General features: G+C 47.4%; 2 protein-coding genes across 3 annotated transcripts; both read left to right on the top strand.

The window, feature by feature from the left end:
* The first annotated feature begins 5,001 nt into the window (after window positions 1-5,001).
* Window positions 5,002-14,230, top strand: LOC123163975 (stomatin-like protein 2, mitochondrial). Of its 2 annotated transcripts, XR_006482130.1 has the most exons (10): window positions 5,002-5,217; window positions 5,298-5,544; window positions 7,354-7,503; window positions 8,205-8,262; window positions 8,431-8,523; window positions 12,908-12,940; window positions 13,320-13,411; window positions 13,539-13,598; window positions 13,683-14,008; window positions 14,083-14,230. XR_006482130.1 is itself a non-coding variant. In XM_044581380.1 (9 exons), exons 1-9 carry the CDS (start codon window positions 5,102-5,104, stop codon window positions 13,932-13,934), a joined length of 1,101 nt encoding a protein of 366 aa, XP_044437315.1. In that variant the 5' UTR covers window positions 5,002-5,101; the 3' UTR covers window positions 13,935-14,230. The 2 variants fall into 2 exon arrangements, 1 of the variants encoding a protein (XP_044437315.1); XM_044581380.1 differs by having other exon boundaries at window positions 13,683-14,230.
* Window positions 8,530-9,672, top strand: LOC123163976 (uncharacterized). Its single transcript, XM_044581381.1, has 2 exons — window positions 8,530-9,175; window positions 9,254-9,672. The coding sequence occupies exons 1-2, from the start codon at window positions 9,021-9,023 to the stop codon at window positions 9,480-9,482; spliced, it is 384 nt and encodes a 127-aa protein (XP_044437316.1). The 5' UTR covers window positions 8,530-9,020; the 3' UTR covers window positions 9,483-9,672.
* Window positions 14,231-21,140: the final 6,910 nt, after the last annotated feature.

The raw sequence follows: 21,140 nt of genomic DNA, 5'->3' as shown, positions 1-21,140 counted from the left end.
ATTGTCGCATTTTATGATTATGAAATTTGGCAAATGGATGTAAAGACTGCATTCCTGAATGGATTTCTGGAAGAAGAGTTGTATATGATGCAACCTGAAGGTTTTATCGATCCAAAGGATGCTAACAAAGTGTGCAAGCTCCAGCGATCCATCTATGGACTGGTGCAAGCATCTCGGAGTTGGAATAAACGTTTTGATAGTGTGATCAAAGCATATGGTTTTATACAGACTTTTGGAGAAGCCTGTATTTACAAGAAAGTGAGTGGGAGCTCTGTAGCATTTCTAATATTATATGTGGATGACATATTGTTGATTGGAAATGATATAGAATTTCTGGATAGCATAAAAGGATACTTGAATAAGAGTTTTTCAATGAAAGACCTCGGTGAAGCTGCTTATATATTGGGCATCAAGATCTATAGAGATAGATCAAGACGCCTAATTGGACTTTCACAAAGCACATACCTTGATAAAGTTTTGAAGAAGTTCAAAATGGATCAAGCAAAGAAAGGGTTCTTGCCTGTGTTACAAGGTGTGAAGTTGAGTCAGACTCAATGCCCGACCACTGCAGAAGATAGAGAGAAAATGAAAGATGTTCCCTATGCTTCAGCCATAGGCTCTATCATGTATGCAATGCTGTGTACCAGACCTGATGTGTGCCTTGCTATTAGTTTAGCAGGGAGGTACCAAAGTAATCCAGGAGTGGATCACTGGACAGCGGTCAAGAACATCCTGAAATACCTGAAAAGGACTAAGGATATGTTTCTCGTTTATGGAGGTGACAAAGAGCTCGTCGTAAATGGTTACGTCGATGCAAGCTTTGACACTGATCCGGATGACTCTAAGTCACAAACCGGATATGTATTTATATTGAACGGTGTAGCTGTCAGTTGGTGCAGTTCTAAGCAAAGCGTCGTGGCGGGATCTACGTGTGAAGCGGAGAGCTGCTTCGGAAGCAGCAAATGAAGGAGTCTGGATGAAGGAGTTCATATCCGATCTAGGTGTCATACCTAGTGCATCGGGTCCAATGAAAATCTTTTGTGACAATACTGGTGCAATTGCCTTGGCAAAGGAATCCAGATTTCACAAGAGAACCAAGCACATCAAGAGACGCTTCAATTCCATCCGCGACCAAGTCAAGGAGGGAGACATAGAGATTTGCAAGATACATACGGATCTGAATGTTGCAGACCCGTTGACTAAGCCTCTCTCACGAGCAAAACATGATCAGCACCAAGACTCCATGGGTGTTAGAATCATTACTGTGTAATCTAGATTATTGACTCTAGTGCAAGTGGGAGACTGAAGGAAATATGCCCTAGAGGCAATAATAAAGTTGTTATTTATATTTCCTTATATCATGATAAATGTTTATTATTCATGCTAGAATTGTATTAACCGGAAACTTAGTACATGTGTGAATATATAGACAAACTAAGTGTCACTAGTATGCCTCTACTTGACTAGCTCGTTGAATCAAAGATGGTTAAGTTTCCTAGCCATAGACATGAGTTGTCATTTGATTAACGGGATCACATCATTAGAGAATGATGTGATTGACTTGACCCATTCCGTTAGCTTAGCATTCGATCGTTTAGTATATTGCTATTGCTTTCTTCATGACTTATACATGTTCCTATGACTATGAGATTATGCAACTCCCGAATACCGGAGGAACACTTTGTGTGCTACCAAACATCACAACGTAACTGGGTGATTATAAAGGTGCTCTACAGGTGTCTCCGATGGTACTTGTTGAGTTGGCATAGATCGAGATTAGGATTTGTCACTCCGATTGTCGGAGAGGTATCTCTGGGCCCTCTCGGAAATGCACATCACTATAAGCCTTGCAAGCAGTGCAACTAATAAGTTAGTTGCGGGATGATGTATTACGGAACGAGTAAAGAGACTTGCCGGTAACGAGATTGAACTAGGTATTGAGATACCGACGATCGAATCTCGGGCAAGTAACATACCGATGACAAAGGGAACAACGTATGTTATTATGCGGTTTGACCGATAAAGATCTTCGTAGAATATGTAGGAGCCAATATGAGCATCTAGGTTCCGCTATTGGTTATTGCCCGGAGACGAGTCTCGGTCATGTCTACATAGTTCTCGAACCCGTAGGGTCCGCATGCTTAACGTTCGATGACGATCGGTAATATGAGTTTATGTGTTTTGATGTACCAAAGGTAGTTCGGAGTCACAGATATGGTTATGGACATGACGAGGAGTCTCGAAATGGTCGAGACATAAAGATCGATATATTGGATGACTATGTTTGGACTTCGGAAGGGTTCCGGGCAAGTTCGGACAAATACCGGAGTATCGGGGGGTTACCGGAACCCCCCGGGGAGTGTAATGGGCCTATTGGGCCTTAGTGGAGAAGAGGAGGGGCGGCCAGGGCAGGCCGCGCGCCCCCCCTCTAGTCCGAATTGGACAAGGAGGGGGGGGGCGGCGCCCCCCTTTCCTTCCCCTCTCTCCTCATTCCCTCTCTCCTAATCCTACTCTTGGAAGGGTTGGAGTCCTACTCCCGGTGGGAATAGGACTCCCCTTGGGACGCGCCTAGGAGGGCCGTCCCCTCCCCCTCCTCCACTCCTTTATATACGAAGGAGGGGGGCACCCCATAGACACACAAGTTGATCAGTTGATCTTTTAGCCGTGTGCGGTGCCCCCCTCCACCATAATCCACCTCGGTCATATCGTAGCAGTGCTTAGGCGAAGCCCTGCGTCGGTAGCATCATCATCACCGTCATCACGCCATCGTGCTGACGGAACTCTCCCGCGAAGCTCTGCTGGATCGTGAGTTCGTGGGACGTCACCGAGCTGAACGTGTGCTGAACTCGGAGTTGCCGTGCGTTCGGTACTTGGATCGATCGGATCGTGAAGACGTACGACTACATCAACCGCGTTCTCATAACGCTTCCGCTTACGGTCTACGAGGGTACGTGGACGACACTCTCCCCTCTCGTTGCTATGCATCACCATGATCTTGCGTGTGCGTAGGAATTTTTTTGAAATTACTACGTTCACCAACACATTCACAAAGAGAAGCAGAGATTTGTAGAGGTGTCAGAGCTTAGGGTTTAAAACAGAGAGATAAAATTATTTTGAGAGGCATGCTTTTCCTGTTAATAAAAACGACCGAGAATTTCCAATATCTTCCATGCTAAACACATTATAGGCGGTTCCTAAATAGAAAATAAAGTTTATTTCCTTTCCACCATTCTTTCACAATCCATGGCTAGCCGTATCCACATGTGCCTTCCATACCAACACTTTTCAAGGAATTTATTATTATTACTATTTTCATTTCAGGACTGGGCATCCCTATTACCTTTCCACTTTCTCGTGCAATGACAAGTGAATAAACACTCATTGTGGATAACCTGTCTAGCATGAAAAATATTGGCATCCCTGCCGCTTCATGAGCGGTACGAGCACAAAACGGATTTTTTTGAATGATAGCAAAATGTGATTTATATGAAAACCAAACATAACTGACACCTTTTTTTGTAGGGAAAACATAAATGGCACCACAATAAGATCACAACAACCAGGCTAACTATCTGAAGGATTTGTTAAAGCACTCATAACAGACCATTCCCGTGGTGTTAAGTGTATTTCCAATGCTAAGCAGGGCTTGAAGCCCTGAACCAATCATAGCAAAAAGTTAAGAAAACAAGGCTTCATAACCTCAACCTTCGAGGAGCTTATATAGCGAGGGAAAAAAGTGGTACAAAGAGTGATCATGGCGGAGCGTCCTCTCGTAGCAGTTGCGGCTGTTGTGCTACATAGCGTAAAATTTATCAGAACCAAAGCCATTATGTTCCTGTTGCTGCCACATGGTCTACAATTCGATTCTGAGCAGCCAAAGAAAAAAAAGTATCCAACAAGGAAGAGGAAGGAGAGGATGCTTACGCGGCGGTAGAAGGCGGAGAAGGTAGATGCTGCAGTGCGCAGACTCTAAAACAATGGCGACATCTCCATGGCCTCCTTTGGGGGCTCTTGCCTTGAACCTAATCTAGACCAGATCGAGGAGCGAGCAGGTCTGCGGAAGAGCATCTGCCATCTCGTTCTGCCGTCGGGCAAATTGGCGTGTGGCGGTCAGCGTTATCGCTCAAAGTTGCGTTCGGTGGTGCACCATATGGAATTAAGGGAGAAGAGGAGATGTGTCTCCATGTCCGCTGGATGTTACCTTCGACTGGGGAATAGGTGTGGAGGAAGCACAGACACGCGGGACGGCAGTGCGCCTATGGCGTCGGAGCAGGTGTATCCCGGTTGGCGCCGCTGCTCAGGATAGGATTGCAGACGGGCGCCTTCAATCGAAGTGAAGATCGGGGAGGGGTGACGTCGTCGGTTTCTGGAGGGATTGTTCGCAGGAACGAGAGATCCGATCAATCCAAGATCGCAACATTAGCTTGGAGTGAACAAGAGGGCACCCAGATCGGTCCTCGGAGTAGCAGCCCATTAACGTTTTGGGCCGGCCGGAATGCTCCGGGTGGAAGCGGTAGAAAACGCTTAGGGGACACGGTGGGACGACGGGAGGATCTAGATCATTGAGTGAGCTAATCGTATGGTGTAGAGCGTTAGATCGCTGTGAACGCTCCTAGCTAACTGCGTTATAATACTGTTTAGTAACTAGTCAATGTGTACGTGCAATGCACGTTAATTTAGAAGTACATTAAGTGCATGCGGATATTAAGTAGGATATTATTTGCGTGTTATTATGTGATTAGCACTATATTTGGCATGAAATTCATTGCACGCTAAACGCGTTGAGCGCTCGACATTGAAGCAGTCTAGGTCGTTGGATTGACATGATTTGATGGCCGAGATTAATTGGATCTGCCCCTTTGGATCTTTTTATATTGGTATAGATATAAATATAGATATAGATTAGCCCGAAAGAATAGTATTTGAAGTTTCTAATGGTATTATTTTTGTGATGGAAAAGAAAATAAATAAATAAATAAGAAAAAGAGAGCAGAGAAGAGTATCGACTCGCCTAAATCACGGGAGGAAAACCCCACATTTCCTTCCGTCTACCCGAGTCGCCCGAAAAGCCCAGCACTTTCTTCCCTTCCGATTTCTCACGATGGCGACTCTCCTCCGCCGATCCGCCGCCCCCGCGCGGCAGCTCCTCCTCCTTCCCCGCCAGCTCGGCGGCGCCCGCTCCATGTCCCGCTACTACGCCCGTGACGAGGTTTCACGGTAACGCTTAAATCCCTAGCACTTCCTTCCGCGTTCCGGAATCTTCTAGCGGTCTGACGTTCGCCGTGTGGTGGTATCAGGTTCGACGCGCTGAGCACGCCGGTGAACTGGGGCGTGAGCATCGTGCCGGAGAAGAAGGCCTTCGTGATTGAGCGCTTCGGCAAGTACCTCAAGACGCTCGACTCCGGGATCCACGGACTCGTCCCCCTCGTCGACCGCATCGCCTACGTGCACTCTCTCAAGGAGGAAGCCATCCCCATCCCCGACCAGTCCGCTATCACCAAGGATAACGTGGTCATCCAGATCGACGGCGTCCTCTACGTCAAGGTATACCTCGTTCTCGCCTTGCCTTTTGGTCCTCACTAGGGAGGCTGCATTTCTGCTGTTACTTCTAGGGGTCTGGTGCTTTTCCGGTCGTCTAGGGGAGATGGTGGATGAATGCGGCGTGTTTCGGTAGAAGTTTCGTGTTATATGTTGTCATGAGCCACCATCGCATTGAATTAGGACAGATCATCTGGTCTTAGAAATGCGCCTCAATGATCGATTTTTATAGACTCAAGTTCATGCTGTATTGCTGCTGTTGGTGGTGGTTTGATACTCCAATCCGGAAGTTCTGTCACAATGGAAATTACTCTGGAGAACCAAGCTGGAAGTGTGAAGACGGGTAGATAATACTTGATTTGGAGTTTAGGACAATTCATCTGGTTGTTAAAACAGATTTCGTGTGTGATGCTTATATTTGTAAGTTACTCCTCTTGTGGCCACTTCCTGAGCAAACTCAAGATTTCTGTTCACCTTAGTTATCCACCTGTGAAACATTCACAGAGTCAGCTTGCCTTGTATTAGGACAGAAAAGATATCCCATAGTTAGTATTCTTTTTCCGTATTTATCAGCATGGGATATTGGGGTTTATTGTGGTACTGCGTGTCCAGTTGGTGCAGGTTGCTCTAGTTCTGTGGGGATATTGGGGTTTATTGTGGCACCGGGTGTCCAGTTGGTGCAGGTTGATCTACTTCTGTAGGACTTGAGGATGGGTATAGCATGCTCCTCCTGATTGCATTGAGCTGTAGATGCCATGGCCTATGTTTAACGTGATCAATGCATGGGCTCACTTTCAATGACTGTAGCATTAGCAAAGTTAAGATGATGCATGGCCTCATCATATAATCCCCTGTCAGTTACATGATATCAACCAATGTTGTTCCATACCGCTTCTAGTTTTGACTCGTATGTTGGCACTTGTATCATTCTTCCATACCTTGTCTGCTGTCCATGTTAATCTGGCTTATGTGCATCTGGTAGGTGATGAGGGTCCATAATGAACAAGGCTCTGGACTTGTGGTGCACAAAAGTGTTAGGGTCTGACCTAGGGCCACAGCAGTAACAATTGACTGTAAAAGCAAGTGTGTGGATATGCTGCTGTTCAAATTTCATTGGCAGAGGGTGCATACATTTGTAATAATAATCGACTTAGGTGCTCTCTTGGTAATTTGTAGGTCCATTGTTGAGCATTTCACAGGTTTGGGGTATATCCTGTTTAGATTGTTTGGGGATATAGATGGTAAAGCTCCATTGCAATGAGTTGCATTTGTACATGTACTGTTCATTTCCTTGTCATGTAATATTCACAGGCTTCATGGGACCACACTTAGTTTTTTTTTTGATTCAATGCTGTTGAAATGGTTCAGGTTGGATGGCTACTGTGATGAATGGCGTAATTGCTAGTTAGATTTGTATTTCCTGGGTATGTATATGTTCTGTTTGATCGTAAAAGTTAGCAAGCTTGCTTTATCTGTGTTGAGGATATCTGACACTTTCAGATAACTTCGTCACAGTTGATTAATTAGTTATGTCTGTTTATGTTCTTTCCACTGTACAGGTTCATATTGAGCATTCTTGTCATTTTTACTAGTCTAATTTATGTATCTGCAAGTTAACTAAAAAAAGGAACATTTCTCCATTCTCTTGTTAAGAACTTAAGATATATAGCAAGTATTTGTGTTTTGATTATTTACTTTGTGAAGTGTGTGGGGATTTGCATTTCTACTGTCAGCGTTCTGGAAATCAGAGACTGTTGCTGGCAATTGACAAGTCCTTAGTATTAATTCTTATCTTTATGTTTTTGAACTTCGCAGATTGTTGATCCCTACCGTGCTTCATATGGCGTGGAGAATCCCATTTTTGCAGTCATTCAACTTGCGCAGACAACTATGAGAAGTGAGCTTGGAAAGATAACCTTGGACAAGACTTTTGAAGAGAGAGACACATTGAATGAGAAGATCGTGGTATGACATTTTGTTCGCATCTGAGCTATTTGTTTTTCTTTCTATATCAAGGCAACTGTTGCAGAGAACAGCACCTACAAGTTATTATAAGTAATTAAAGTAATGGGCAGTGTTCTTATATTAACTGTAATACTATGGTCTGTACATCATCTATATACCAACAAATCCTTGTTCTCATCTCATCTATTCAGAATAGCTAGACTTTGTTAAGTGTGGTTGTTTACATTGCTCTGATGGCAAAATAAATGTTGGTTTATGTATTAAATAATTTTTGCAAGAGCGAGCAATTAACTTACAAATATAAACATGGAATATAAAGAGCAGTTGCAAAAACAGTAGGGTCTTTACTTTAGAAAGCCTGAAAGGTAAAATAACTTTATTGCATCTGAGTTTTCAGCATCAACATCCTAGTTTGTATTTACCAGTTCTGTATATAAAGCTCTTCTCTGAAGAATAATTGTACAATTCCTTTGAAAATTGATTGCCTTTTTATGTGGATCACTGTCACTGAATGTCTGTCATGAAGTAGTTGTATCTTAAAATCATGCCCCTTTTAACTAGCCAACTTAACCAAGAAGCAACTTAATCTTACAAAGTCATGTGCTCTTTTTCTTCTAATGTAATTGGATTCACTATTTCCATCTCCTTATCATACTTCAGCACAGTTATACGTGGTACCTTCTGAAATTCTTTTTTGACAGAGGTCCATAAATGAGGCTTCGACAGACTGGGGCTTGAAGTGTCTTCGTTATGAGATCAGTATGTTTTTCTGTTTTTGACATATTACAGTTATATCTGTTTAATTTCTGGTGTTTCTAAACCGATTCTGCATATTACTTTCGTCTGAGATCAGTACCTTTTCCTGTTTTTGACCTATTAGATTTTTATATCTGTTAAATTTCTGATATTTCTAAACCGACTTTGCAGGGGACATTTCTCCTCCACCGGGCGTGAAGAATGCTATGGAGATGCAAGCAGAGGCAGAAAGGAGAAAGCGTGCTCAAATTCTCCAGTCAGAAGGTGAGTAGCACATGATCTTTTATCTTTGTTCAAATTGGTATTTTCTCTAATAATTCATCTGAAAAGGGGATACATATGAGATGGAATCCGCCTTTATTGTAGCTTAACCACATTAATTCATCCCAAGTGCTTTAGTGTTAGTGATGTCTATGTTAACCTATTTTAGTAGCAGTGATGGATTGTGATATTTTAAGTTGGGTTGCTTGAAAATAATAATAAAAGTTGGGACGCGGCAATATGGTTCATATCGGCATATAGTCCCATTATCCTGACCGAACGAGTTGCTCGATGGACCGCTGCCGCCTTCATTACATGAGATTTGCGCGAGTGGCAGATATTCGTGCATTGACTGTACGCGTTGTAGTCGTATAGGTACGAGTTCTTCGCGACGTAGAGGGCGCTCCGTACATTTCGTAGCGCACGTGGGGCAGGACCCACAACTTAGACGGGAGGCTGGCAGGTGGACCGGGGTACAGAGGTTGACTTGTAGCTGTACGATGGTACAGATTTTTTTTTGGACGCACTGCATACAGAATTCCACCTTTCCGAGGAAGACTGCAGGTGCTGAAGAGGGGGAGAGGATGGAAGGGCTCGCCGCACCTACAACAATGGATGGCGCCGCTGCTGTGATTTTCATGTGGATCCGGTGCCAGTAAGCGTATAGCTATATGATCTTGTGAATTTGTCGCCCCCACTTGTGTGAGCTGATCTGCGCCATTCGCCGTTGCAGTCTGCCAATCTTCCCCAACGGAGTGCAGCAGTCGGGGTCGGATCAGAATGCAAGAAGCGAAGTGGGTAGCAGGCTTGTGGGAGGCGTTCCGGAGTCGTCCCTCGCGGTGGATTTGCAAGGCGGCGAGTTGGAAGCGGATGATGCTAACAGCAAAAACAGGGCGCCCGCCGAGTCCGGTGAATCTGCCATCAAGCCGGATCCCCAGGCGCCGGGGTGGATTAAGAGCTAAACAACTACCAGAATGTAACAAATTCGCAGTTCGTAATTCTGACTTGGGGGAGAGTAAGTGCTAGTGTGGAATCCCTGACTGTTTTAGGAGCAGATAGAACAGGTTGGAAATCGGTACGGCGCAGTGTGTATTATGTATGCCACTGAGCATGATGGGGGGTCGCAAATGAATTGTTCATTCATATTTACAAGTAGATTGAATCCGTGAGACGGTGTGTGTTAACCAAGTAGGAAAGATTATTTCTGAAGGTACCGACAGATTGCTGAACTGACACTGGGCATTTTAAAGACAGTCAGTGGCCTTTTTTGGGATCAAACAATCAGTTTCTTGGCTTAGTATGTATTAAGTGGTCAATGATGCACAGTGGCGTGTATACATGTCATACTTGGATTTGCTAGGAATAAGCATATTAGCATGTCGTTGGTACTTGTCGTTGAGATGTGGTCGGTCGCTAAATAAGCTTCCATTTGTTTACCACAGGGTTAGAGTTGGTAGTAACCCACTTGAAAGAGCACCATAACCTAGCAGGATGAGGGTTCTAGAAAAAAAACATCAAAGGCTTTGTAGACAACCCTGGAAACGAAGTGAATAAACCAGAGTTGAGTGCCACCTTAGACTCGCTCACAGAGGCGTGTGACTTCTATAACCTATATTTCTGGGAACATGGGTTTGGTATCTGGTGCGAGAAGAGTTTAGTCCCAAACAAGTTGGGGTAGGCTAGAGCTGAAACCCATTAGATCTTGAAACCAACTCATGGTTATGGCACGTGAATGATAAACGCACCCCTGTCCATGGCTAGTTCTTTGGTGATATTCCAGTCCTTCAGATCTCTCCTTACAGATTCCTCCCATGTTGAGTTTGGTCTACCCTGACCTCTCTTGACCTTATTAGCACACTTTAACCATTCGCTATGCACTGGAGCTTCTGGAGGTCTGCGTTGTTCATGCCCAAACCATCTTAGACGATGTAGGACAAGCTTCTCTTTAATCGCTGCTACCCCAACTCTATCATGTATATCATCATTCCGGACCCGATCCTTTCTTGTGTGGCCACACATCCATCTCAACATGCGCATTTCCGCTACACTCAACTGTTGAACATGTCGCCTTTTAGTCGGCCAACACTCAATGCAATACAACATTGCGGGTCGAATCGCCGTCCTATAGAACCTGCCTTTTAGCTTTTGTGGCACTCTCTTGTCACAGAGAACGCCAGAAGCTAGGCGCCGCTTCATCCATCCGCTTTGATTCGATGGCTTACATCTTCATCGATATTACCATCCTTCTGCAACATTGACCCAAATATCGAAAGGTGTCCTTATGAGGTACCACCTGCCCATCAAGGCTAACCTCCTCCCTGTGCCTAGTAGTACTGAAACCACACCTCTTGTACTCAGTTTTAGTTCTACTAAGCTTTAAACCTTTTGATTCCAAAGTTTGTCTCCAAAGCTTAACTTTCTATTAACCCCAGTCCGACTATCATCGACTAGCACCACATCATCCGCAAAGAGCATACACCATGGGATATCTCCTTGTATATCCCTTGTGACCTCATCCATCACCAAGGCAAAAAGATAAGGGCTCAAAGCTGACCCTTGGTGCAGTCCTATTTTAATCGGAAAGTTATCAGTTTAGCCATCACTTGTTCGAACGCTTGTCACAACATTATCGTACATGTCCTTGATGAGTGTAATGTACTCCCTCTGTAGGCTAATATAAACGGTCTTATATTAGTTTATAGAGGGAGTACTTTGTTGGGACTTTGTTTCTCCAAGGCCCACCACATGACATTTCCGGTATCTTATCGTAGGCCTTCTCCAAGTCAATGAACACCATATGCAGGTCCTTTCGCTTCCTGTATCTCCATAAGTTGTCATACCAAGAACATGGCTTCCATGGTCGACCTCTCAGGCATGAAATTAAACAGATTTTTGGTCATGCTTGTCATTCCTCTTAAGCGGCGCTCAATGACTCTCCCATAGCTTCATTTTATGGTCATCAGCTTAATTCCACGGTAAATAGTACAACTTTGAATGTCCCCCTTTTTCTTGAAGATTGCTACTAATATACTCCGCCTCAATTCTCCCGGCATCTTGTTTGCCCGAAAAATGAGGTTGAAAAGCTTAGTTAGTGATACTATCGCTGTGTCTCCGAGGCCTCTCCACGCCGATACAATTAGGATCTTGTTTGCGAGTACTTGGTAAGTCCCTATTTATGCATATTTGTGCCCATTTCTGAAAATAGGGGTGTAACTAATCAGGATCTTGGTTAAAGAAACAGGGGAAACCATTGCGTGAGAACACAAGGTCCCGCCGGTGTGAATGCCCAGCGATGATTAGGCTGCTATGCACGGTGGACAATTGATGGTACATAACGGAGCACCGAGTGAAGCACAATCACATCCTGACACCAATATGCAGGGAGATGATGCATGGGCCATCTCACAAGCACATTGATGTGTACACAAGGGACCTAATTAGGAATTCGAGGAAGAATAACATCAACATTAGTAAGGTGTACAACATTATTGGAGAGTTCTTCGGAGCAGTGGAGAAAGTGCCACTCACGAAACGGTCTCTATGGAATCTCTGTGGGCAAATAAGTAGATTCAAAGCTGACGATGATGTCAAGAAAACCATTTGAGGTTTTCGATGAGCTACTTCCTGTGTCGGGGTTTATTGGGCCCCTTACATTTTGATCATAAAATTTGACTAATAAAATATGAACTATATGTCACAATAATTATACCGTAGAAAAGCTCTTTCGAACAAATATCTAATAGTATAGATTTTATAATATACATCTCATATTTTTAGTCAAATAGATAGTCAAAGTATGACAGAAAATCCGAACGGACCCAATAAGGATCCTGAATTCTTGTTTCGGGCGCAGGCTGATTGTAAGAGTAGAATAAAGAAACTGATGTGGACAATTGGCAGCAGCCAATAAATTGGGCCGTTGGCTTCGTTGGTACGACTCGTCAGCAGATCATATGGCCTCGCACCCAGTCCAGGAAAGTCTGCTGACGCCATGACCGTATAGGACCGATGAGGGCCCCAACATTTATGAAGTAGGGACAGGTCATGCGAGCACTATGCAATAAAAAAATTGCTGTGCGGACAATGCATGCCTGCACGACAGCGTGGCACGATAGGCAATCCAGTCGTCTACTGCACTTTGATGGTATGCATGGATGAACTGATATGCGCTGTCGTGCACAAATCGTCCGCACAGCGTTGTGTGCATAGCAGCGCTCATACAATAATAGTGTTAGAATCCTGAATACCTTAGTTTATACAACCAACTGCTCTGATCCCAAGGAGGACTAGCGGCTCAGGTAACATGATCATCTAGTAGTATGACCTATATGAAATTTTACTAAAAGCTGGGTCTTTATGTTTGACACTTACCATTTATTCTTAACAGGGGCTATGTTGGATCAGGCAAACCGCGCAAAGGGTATGTTCAATTCAAACCTTATCATTTCTATGCTGCAATGACAACGTGATCTTTTGATTTGTGTAGCATGCATTGGTTCTGTTTGTGCTATTTGTTCTGCCATCACCCTCCTTGCTTTCAAACTTGCCCATCTCCCCATTTGTCGTGCTAACCTCTTCTTCAGATATGGTCCCCATGCACCTGATAAAGTTGTCATAATTGTGCTCACATCATGCATCCACTTTATTCTATTTATCTTTTCCATCATCTTGCTCATTTGAAGATTGGGCTGCTAGTGTGGATTGTTTTGGTTAGATTGAAACATTTTGTTTTGTATTTTTTTTCTGAAGGGGAGTTTGTGTGCCATTTGGGCTCATTTATTTTTGGTAATAAACATCAGGTGAGGCTGAAGCGATTCTCTCCAAGTCACAAGCTACCGCCGAAGGGATTAGAATGGTCTCAGAGTCCATGAGAGCTGAAGGCAGTGCTGAGGTATCACGATTTGCCAACTCCCATTTTTAATATCGCATTTAATTGGCATTACAATTGCTTATGGAGAAGTTGTCTATCAAAACAGTAAGGTTTTGCTGCTCATGTTGTGTTCATTCTCTCCTGTCAGGCTGCAAAACTGAGAATTGCTGAACAGTACATCACAGCATTTGCTGCTCTGGCCAAGAACGTGAGATATTTTAAGTTTCATTTCCCTGATTCATGAATCCTTATGGTGTTTGGCAAAGTACTGATGTTTCATTATGAAATGTAGACCACGACAATGCTTCTTCCAAGCGACGCTGGCAACCCATCATCTATGATAGCCCAGTCTCTCCAGATATACAAGCACATAAGCCAGTCCAGCAGCCCGAAAGGAGGGAACCAACAGGCAGAAGAAGTTGAGGAAGCAGGACCCCAAGAAGAGGGCGATACGTTCGGCCTGCCTTCTGTGACCAGCGCGATGCCACCCAGCACGCAAACAGGCCATGGCAGCACGTTCTCCCTGCAGAAGCGTAAAGAATGATCAGCCTGTTCAAGTACCGAAGGGAACCCTTTTTAGATAGGAGGGTGTCACTGAAAACAGCAGCAGCATTTGAGGTTTCGAGCTTAATTCATGTGATGTTGAGTTGGCTTAGGTTGATATGGTAATTGACCTGACATTAGTTATCCAGGCGCCAAATGCAAAGGAGGCTAGGCGACTGGGGAGATTTTGACGGCAGCCTGCAAGACTTGTGTAATGCAAGTATATCGCTCACGATGCCAGCATACTCTTGATGGCAATATTTCACTGCAGCCTTTTATTCGTGTGTTCCGATGTCAGTTTTACATGTTCACAGTTTGCATGTCGTCCTACTCTATTTACTTCTGCAATGGTTTTACTCTGGAATTTCGTTCAGAGTCGGTGGCAAGATTTCTCTACGGATCTGGATTCTACCAATGATTGGCCATTTGGAAAAGTATGATCATGTTTCGTTTGTGATTTTCATGTGCATTCATCTTGCAAGTGAAGCGGTGACCAGGGGGAGGAGAACGTAAAAGACGAAAGCACCGGTCGAAGCCGTGCATGGGCTGTGCTATCGTTACTGTCCTTCACGACTAACACAAAGACACAATTCAGCTCTAGACTTCGCTTGGTGCCTCATGACAATCCAATTCTTGTTTCCCAAGTTACAAAATTGCAGCTGATTAGCGTGATATTTACATAAACACTAAAAAGGGGACATTGTGCGGGTATTTTGTCTTTATCCGAGGTCATAAATATAAATAAACACTAAAAAAAGGGAATTGTGCAAGTTATTTTGTCCTTTTTCTTACGTGGACATCATGCATTTCAATTAGCTAGTAGCTGCACAATCAGCGACTACAGCACCAATTACAACAGGTGGGAAGTCCGACCGGGCCTCTCATACCCGTGCCAAACGCCCAAGCGGGCTGCTCGATCAGTATCCGGACGAAAAATTACCATCCAACCGGGCACTTCAAATCAGGCTCAAATGCCCGGACTGACAAACACTCCTCATATATAGCACATATGTAGGGCGGATATAGGACGCCCGGATGCGCTCACCATGTTGGATTCGGCCCACTGTGGCCCATCCAAGCCCACATAAATTGGGCCTTGTCCGCACTCCTGGCGAAACCCTACCCGCATTCCACTCCACTCCACTCCTCTTCAGTCCACTCCTGTTCGCCAAGCTCTTGTCCGGAGATCTCCTGCCTTCTCCGGCATGACGGCTAGCGGATTCGAGTCGTACACCTACCGATCCGTTGACCCGGAGCTCGTTCCACGCGGCCCCGAGGAGGTGATGACCATCCACCTTGCGCTCTGCCGGTCCTGGGAGGAGTCCGCTCGACGGCGGTGCTCGGACTCCATTCGGCGGAAATCCATTGCGTCCGCCCAAATGGCGCATGGATCTGGGCGTGTCGCCGCCAACTCACTGGAGGCAGTGCGGTCTGTCTGCATTTGAACGCCGTCCTGGATGCGTAACCCCTTCATTGGCGTGCCGGGGCGGGGCTGAATGAATGGCCCTCGTCGGACACAAGTATGGCGCGGTGTGCCCGCCGTGCGAGGCAGCAGGCGCACAAGGCCGCGACAGCCCTCGCGACAGATGTTGGCAAGGCGGAGTCGCGCTCTCCGGTGCCGCGTATGGTGCCCGGTAACCCCTCGCACCACAACATCGTGGTGGACGTGGCCGACTCTGATCAAGACGGATCTATCATCGACCTCACATCCACCGGCGACGTGCAAGGCACGAGCTCCAATGAGGAAGAGTAAGGCATGAGAGACGGTGGCGCCTCGAGTCCCTTGAGCCGATGCGTGTTCCATCTCCTACTCTACCTCGCCGCCAACCAGAACAACACTTCGAGGGGTGCTGCTGGCTGTCGGACATGTAGACGGTGAAGCTGGACGAGCTTCGCTTAGATTAAATTTAACATTGCATGTAATTGTATGGATTTGAGGTTTCGTAGTTGAGGTATCTGGTTGTGGAAAGAATTTTAGTGTGCTATCCAGTCACCATCCACGGGCGCGTTCGGATACATCCACATACCTTTGAGTGGCGGATTTTGATACTTCCGGTTGTTGATGCCCTAAGCTAGATGGCCAGATGTTCGCCCACCACCCCATACCCACGTGAGCCAACTCATGAGCTGGTAAGTTACAGTTACGTGGACATTAGTCGACTCTAGACACGATGAAGCCCACAAGTGCAGCAAAAGCCAAAAACTTAAATCGGAACTCGCAAATTCCACCGCCAAAGGCCCATGCCTGCGGGCACTGCCTGGACAATTGCCATTTTCCTCCCTCCACAACCACCACCCAAAGTGTCCTAACCCTATTTCATACAAACACATGCAAAGTATGTCGGTCATACGATATAGCATAAAATTTAGCATTTCTGACATCGGACATCCACATTGTTCATTTGAAACGGTCGAAACAATTCAAATTTTACCTAAATAAACATAAAAAAACTTGAATATAAACATACATGAGCGGCTGGCGCTCACCATTCCCTCGTCGGTCGCTTCCCCTTGGGGTCTCGGAGGCTGTCCACGGCGTACGCCTCTGCGATGGGCCATGAGTTGTTGTTCGTCATGCCGCTGTCATCGTTTGAGCCGGAGGACGAGGACGAGCTAAGGGGGTGGCACGGTTCTGCTCCGCTGTGACCCGGGTGGCTCTCTCCGCTGCTACCTCCTTATGCCGCACCACCTTCGCCGATGCCTCGAGCGCGCGGCGGAGAGCTGAGGTGTTCTTGCGACGTCGGCGGCGGGCTTCCGTCTCCGCCGAGGTGTAAGACCGCCAGATTGCGAGGCGGAGCGTCGCATTGACATCCTCGGCCGCTGCCGCGCCGGCGGGCTGGGGGGAGGGGGGGGGGGTGCGGGCACCAACACCCAGCGGCTCGTAGCAGGGGCCGATGCTGGCGGTGTCAGGTGCCACTGCTCGCGCTGCCGCCTCGCCATAAATAGCAGAGAGCGGACAAGGCGGCATCGGGCCGCCACGGAGGACGAGTTGCCGACTGATACTTTTCAAACGTATCTATAATTTTTGGTTGTTTTATGTTTTTATATTATCATTTCTATATATTTTTATACCATTTTACATTATTTTTATGAACTAAGGCCCCGTGTTAGTTCCTGTTTTATGCTTGTTTTTGGTTTATCAGGAAATCAATATCTACGGAGGTCAAAATACGTTGCCGATTTAACACGATTGTGAGGCCTTCATGGGCATGAGGCCCTCGGTGGCGCTCTTCCGCCACTTCTTCAGCCAGAGGTTCTCCGCCCAGGATCAACGCTCTGCGTGCGTCTCCTTCGTCGATGTAAAGAGCGGGGGCGGCCACCTGAAGGCCTGGAAGAAGGCGGAGGGCTATCGACAGCGCTAGATCTTCATGGACGCGTGCCAGATCAATCCGCTCCTGACGATCCCCGCGGCCCAGCCTTAGCAGAGCCTCGAGTGGGGCCATAAGAGGCTTACCGACCCACGAGTGGAGCCTGTCATGGAGCGGATTGCTGCGCACGGGGTCGCGAATCTGTCGGGGGCGATGATCGTCAAGGAGTTCCTGGGGCAGCGCATTGCTCCGTTCCAGGCGCACGCGCAACTCACGTGGCAGCTCGATGGTGCGGAGGATCCGATGAGGTTGCACGTCGCCGGCCTAACGGCCGAAGAGCTGAATGGGGCCCCGGGGTCCTTGCTCAGCTTCGTCCCTGAGGACCCTCCTGAGGCCGCATCCCCGCTGTACAGCTATGAGGAGAAGGCAGAGCTGGCCGCGGTGATGCCCGCCTTCGATGAATGGGGGCTTGTGTTGACCGGGCGAGGCGGCCCTCGCAGGAACCCTTCTATCATGGTGCTGTCCTCCAGCGAAGACAACAGTGGCGAGGGCTCGGAGAAGACGGAGGAGAAGGATGGCATCAGTCGAGCGCCACCACACCACCGCCTTCGCGACTTCGAGGAAGACGACGACGACGATGTGGGTGAGCGGCCCCAGGCGGCGTTCCCGCGCTGCCGAAGCGGCAGGGAGAGCGGGGCCAGCACCACGGCCGACCAGGCACCCATGGTGGGGGCAATTCCGGCGAGGCCGTGGTCGCACCCACGTTGGCCGAGTCCCTCCAAGGGCCTCCCAAGACCCCCGCCAAGGATGGACGCTCAACTGGGCCCGCAGGAGGCCAACCCCCCCTCGGATGGTGCCGGGGTGACGCACGAGGGTGGCGGCGGTGAATCGTCCGCCGCTGAGAAGAAGCGGAAGTGGAACGCGCACGACGAGTAAGTTTCTTGGGATCACTCTTGCGCCTAGCGCCCGTGACTTGGCGCGGCTCTAGCTGACCTCATGCCGATGCAGGTGCCCGGGCGACGACCCGGAGGCGAAGAAGAAGAAGACGGCTGGGCTGAAGACACCTCCTGTCCTGAAGAGGCGTCGTCGCCCGACCTGAGCCTCGGGCGGCGCGGGAAGATCTTGCGCCCCATGCACCAGAACGGGGCGCCCGAGCTCAGCAGAAGCGCCCAGCAGCCCTCCGGAGCCACAGGAGGGGAGGGTGCTGACCGTCCCTTCCGCCGCCTACCGGCCCCAGGGGTCGCTTCCAGGGGATGGGAGTGCGCCCCGCACTGAGCCCGCCGCGAGCACGGGCGTGAAGACGGGGGAGGACTCGGCGACTCTTTCGGCCATGGTGGCCCCGGGCGTCGGGGCGCCGGTCCTAGGCTGCACCCGCGCGTTGGTGAGCTATGGCACCTTGCCCCGGCGCGGGGCTCTGGCTGACGCTCAAGCCGCACTTGATTGGCTTGGGGCAGACCTCCGGGACGCCGAGGGGCGCCTCGCCAGGGAGCGCTTGGAGCTCACAGTCGGATGGTACCAGCTTGACGCCGGCTCCCAGGCTTCCCAGAGCCGGACCAAGGCTGCCATTGCGTAGAGTGAACAGGAGGCCGTCGAGGCGAAAGTGGCTCGCGAGGCCGCGTTTGCCGAGGCCGAGGCAGCCACCAAGTGCCGCACGGAGGTGGAGGCCAGCTTGAAGGCGATCCAGGACGAGCGGGCCGCAGATGTGAAGCGGCTCCAGCTGCAGGAGAGCGATCTCAAGGATCGCGAGGCGAGGCTCGCGACCCGCGAATCGGACCCGAGGCAGTGACGACCGAGGAGGCCAAGGAAAGCGAGCGCTTGGAGGCCTTGAAGCGCCAGGTGACTGACGCCCAGGAATCCCACGCGAAGCATGTCTCCGAGGTCAACGCTCAGCTGGACGCCGGGGAGAAGAAGATCCAGGCGGATGCCGTTGGGAGGGCGGCGGTGGATCGCTCTGCGCTCTCATCGCTTGAGCTCAAGGCCCGCAGGGCCCTATGTTCGATCTGCCGAGAGGAGCCTGAGCCCCCTGATACGTCTCCAACGTATCTATAATTTTTGATTGTTCTATGCTATTATATTATCTGTTTTGGATGTTTTATATGTTATTTATATGATTTTTGGGACTACCCTATTAACCTAGAGCCCAGTGCCAGTTTCTATTTTTTTTTCTTGTTTTAGAGTTTCGCAGGAAAGGAATACCAAACGAAATAAAACTTTCACAATGATTTTTCTTGGACCAGAAGACACCCACGAGACTCCACGAGGCGGCCACAAGGGTGGAGGGCGTGCCCAGGGGGTAGGGCGCGTTCCTCGACCTTGTGGGCCCCTCGGTGACCCCCTGACCTAGATCTTCCTCCTATATATATATTCTCATATACCCCCAAAACTTCCGGGAGAGCCATGAAACCACTTTTTCACTGTCGCAACATTCTGTACCCATGAGAACCCATCTTGGGGCCTTTTTCGGCATCCTGCCGGAGGGGGATTCGATCACGGAGGGCTTCTACATCAACACCATTGCCTCTCCGATGAAGCGTGAGTAGTTTACCACAGACCTACGGGTCCATAGCTAGTAGCTAGATGGCTTCTTCTCTCTCTCGCTTTGATTCTCAATACAAAGTTCTTCTCGATGTTCTTGGAGATCTATTCGATGTAATACTCTTTTGCGGTGTGTTTTCCGAGATCCAATGAATTGTGGATATATGATTAGCTTATCTATGAATATTATTTGAATCTTCTCTGAATTCTTTTATGCATGATTTGATATCTTTGCAAGTCTCTTCGAACTATCGATTTGGTTTGGCCAACTAGATTGGTTTTTCTTGCAATGGGAGAAGTGCTTAGCTTTGGGTTCAATCTTGCGGTGCTCGATCCTAGTGACAGAAGGGGAACCGACACATATTGTATTGTTGCCATCGAGGATAAAAAGATGGGGTTTTCATCATATTGTTTGAGTTAATTCCTCTATATCATGTCACCTTGCTTAAGGCGTTACTCCGTTCTTTATGAACTTAATACTCTAGATGCATGCTGGATAGCGGTCGATGTGTGGAGTAATAGTAGTAGATGCAGAATCGTTTCGGTCTACTTGACACAGACGTGATGCCTATATTCATGATCATTGTCTTAGATATCATCATAACTTTGCACTTTTCTATCAATTGCTCGGCAGTAATTTGTTCACCCACCGTAATATTTTCTATCTTGAGAGAAGCCTCTAGGGAAACCTATGACCCCAGGGTCTATTTTCCATCATATAAGTTTTCGATCTACAATTTCAGTTTCCGATTTACTTTCTTTGCAATCTTTTACTTTCCGTTTCATAAACCAAAAATACCAAAAATATTACTTTACCGTTTATCCATCTTTATCAGATCTCACGTTGCAAATAACCGTGAAGGGATTGACCACCGCTTTATCGCGTTGGGTGCAAGGTTGGTGTTTGTTTGTGCAGGTATTCGGTGGCTTGTTGCGTTGTCTCCTACTGGATTGATTCCTTGGTTCTCAAAAGCTGAGGGAAATACTTACTCTACTTTATTGCATCATCCTTTCCTCTTCAAGGGAAAAACCAATGCAAGCTCAAGAGGTAGTAGGAAGGATTTCTGGCGCCGTTGCCGGGGAGATCTATGCCAAGCCAAGACTACCAAGTACCCATCATAAACTCTCATCTCTCGCATTACATTATTTGCCATTCGCCTCTCGTTTTCCTCTGCCCCACTTCTAAAAACGATTTTCGAAAAGATTCGCCTTTTCTTTGCCCCTCTTCCGTTTGTCTTCTTCATTTGCTTTTTGTGTGCCCGTGTGTTTAAATGCCATTATCGTGGCTTCATGGCTAGTCCTCCCATTATCGTGAGTACTCGTGATAATGAAGTCCTCAACTTCAAACAAAGGGAATGATAAAA

Source organism: Triticum aestivum, chromosome 7D (genome assembly GCF_018294505.1).
Source record: "Triticum aestivum cultivar Chinese Spring chromosome 7D, IWGSC CS RefSeq v2.1, whole genome shotgun sequence".
Classification (NCBI taxonomy): Eukaryota; Viridiplantae; Streptophyta; class Magnoliopsida; order Poales; family Poaceae; genus Triticum; species Triticum aestivum.
Note: the sequence above shows the minus strand (reverse complement) of the source record. Positions and strands in the feature narration are given on the sequence as shown.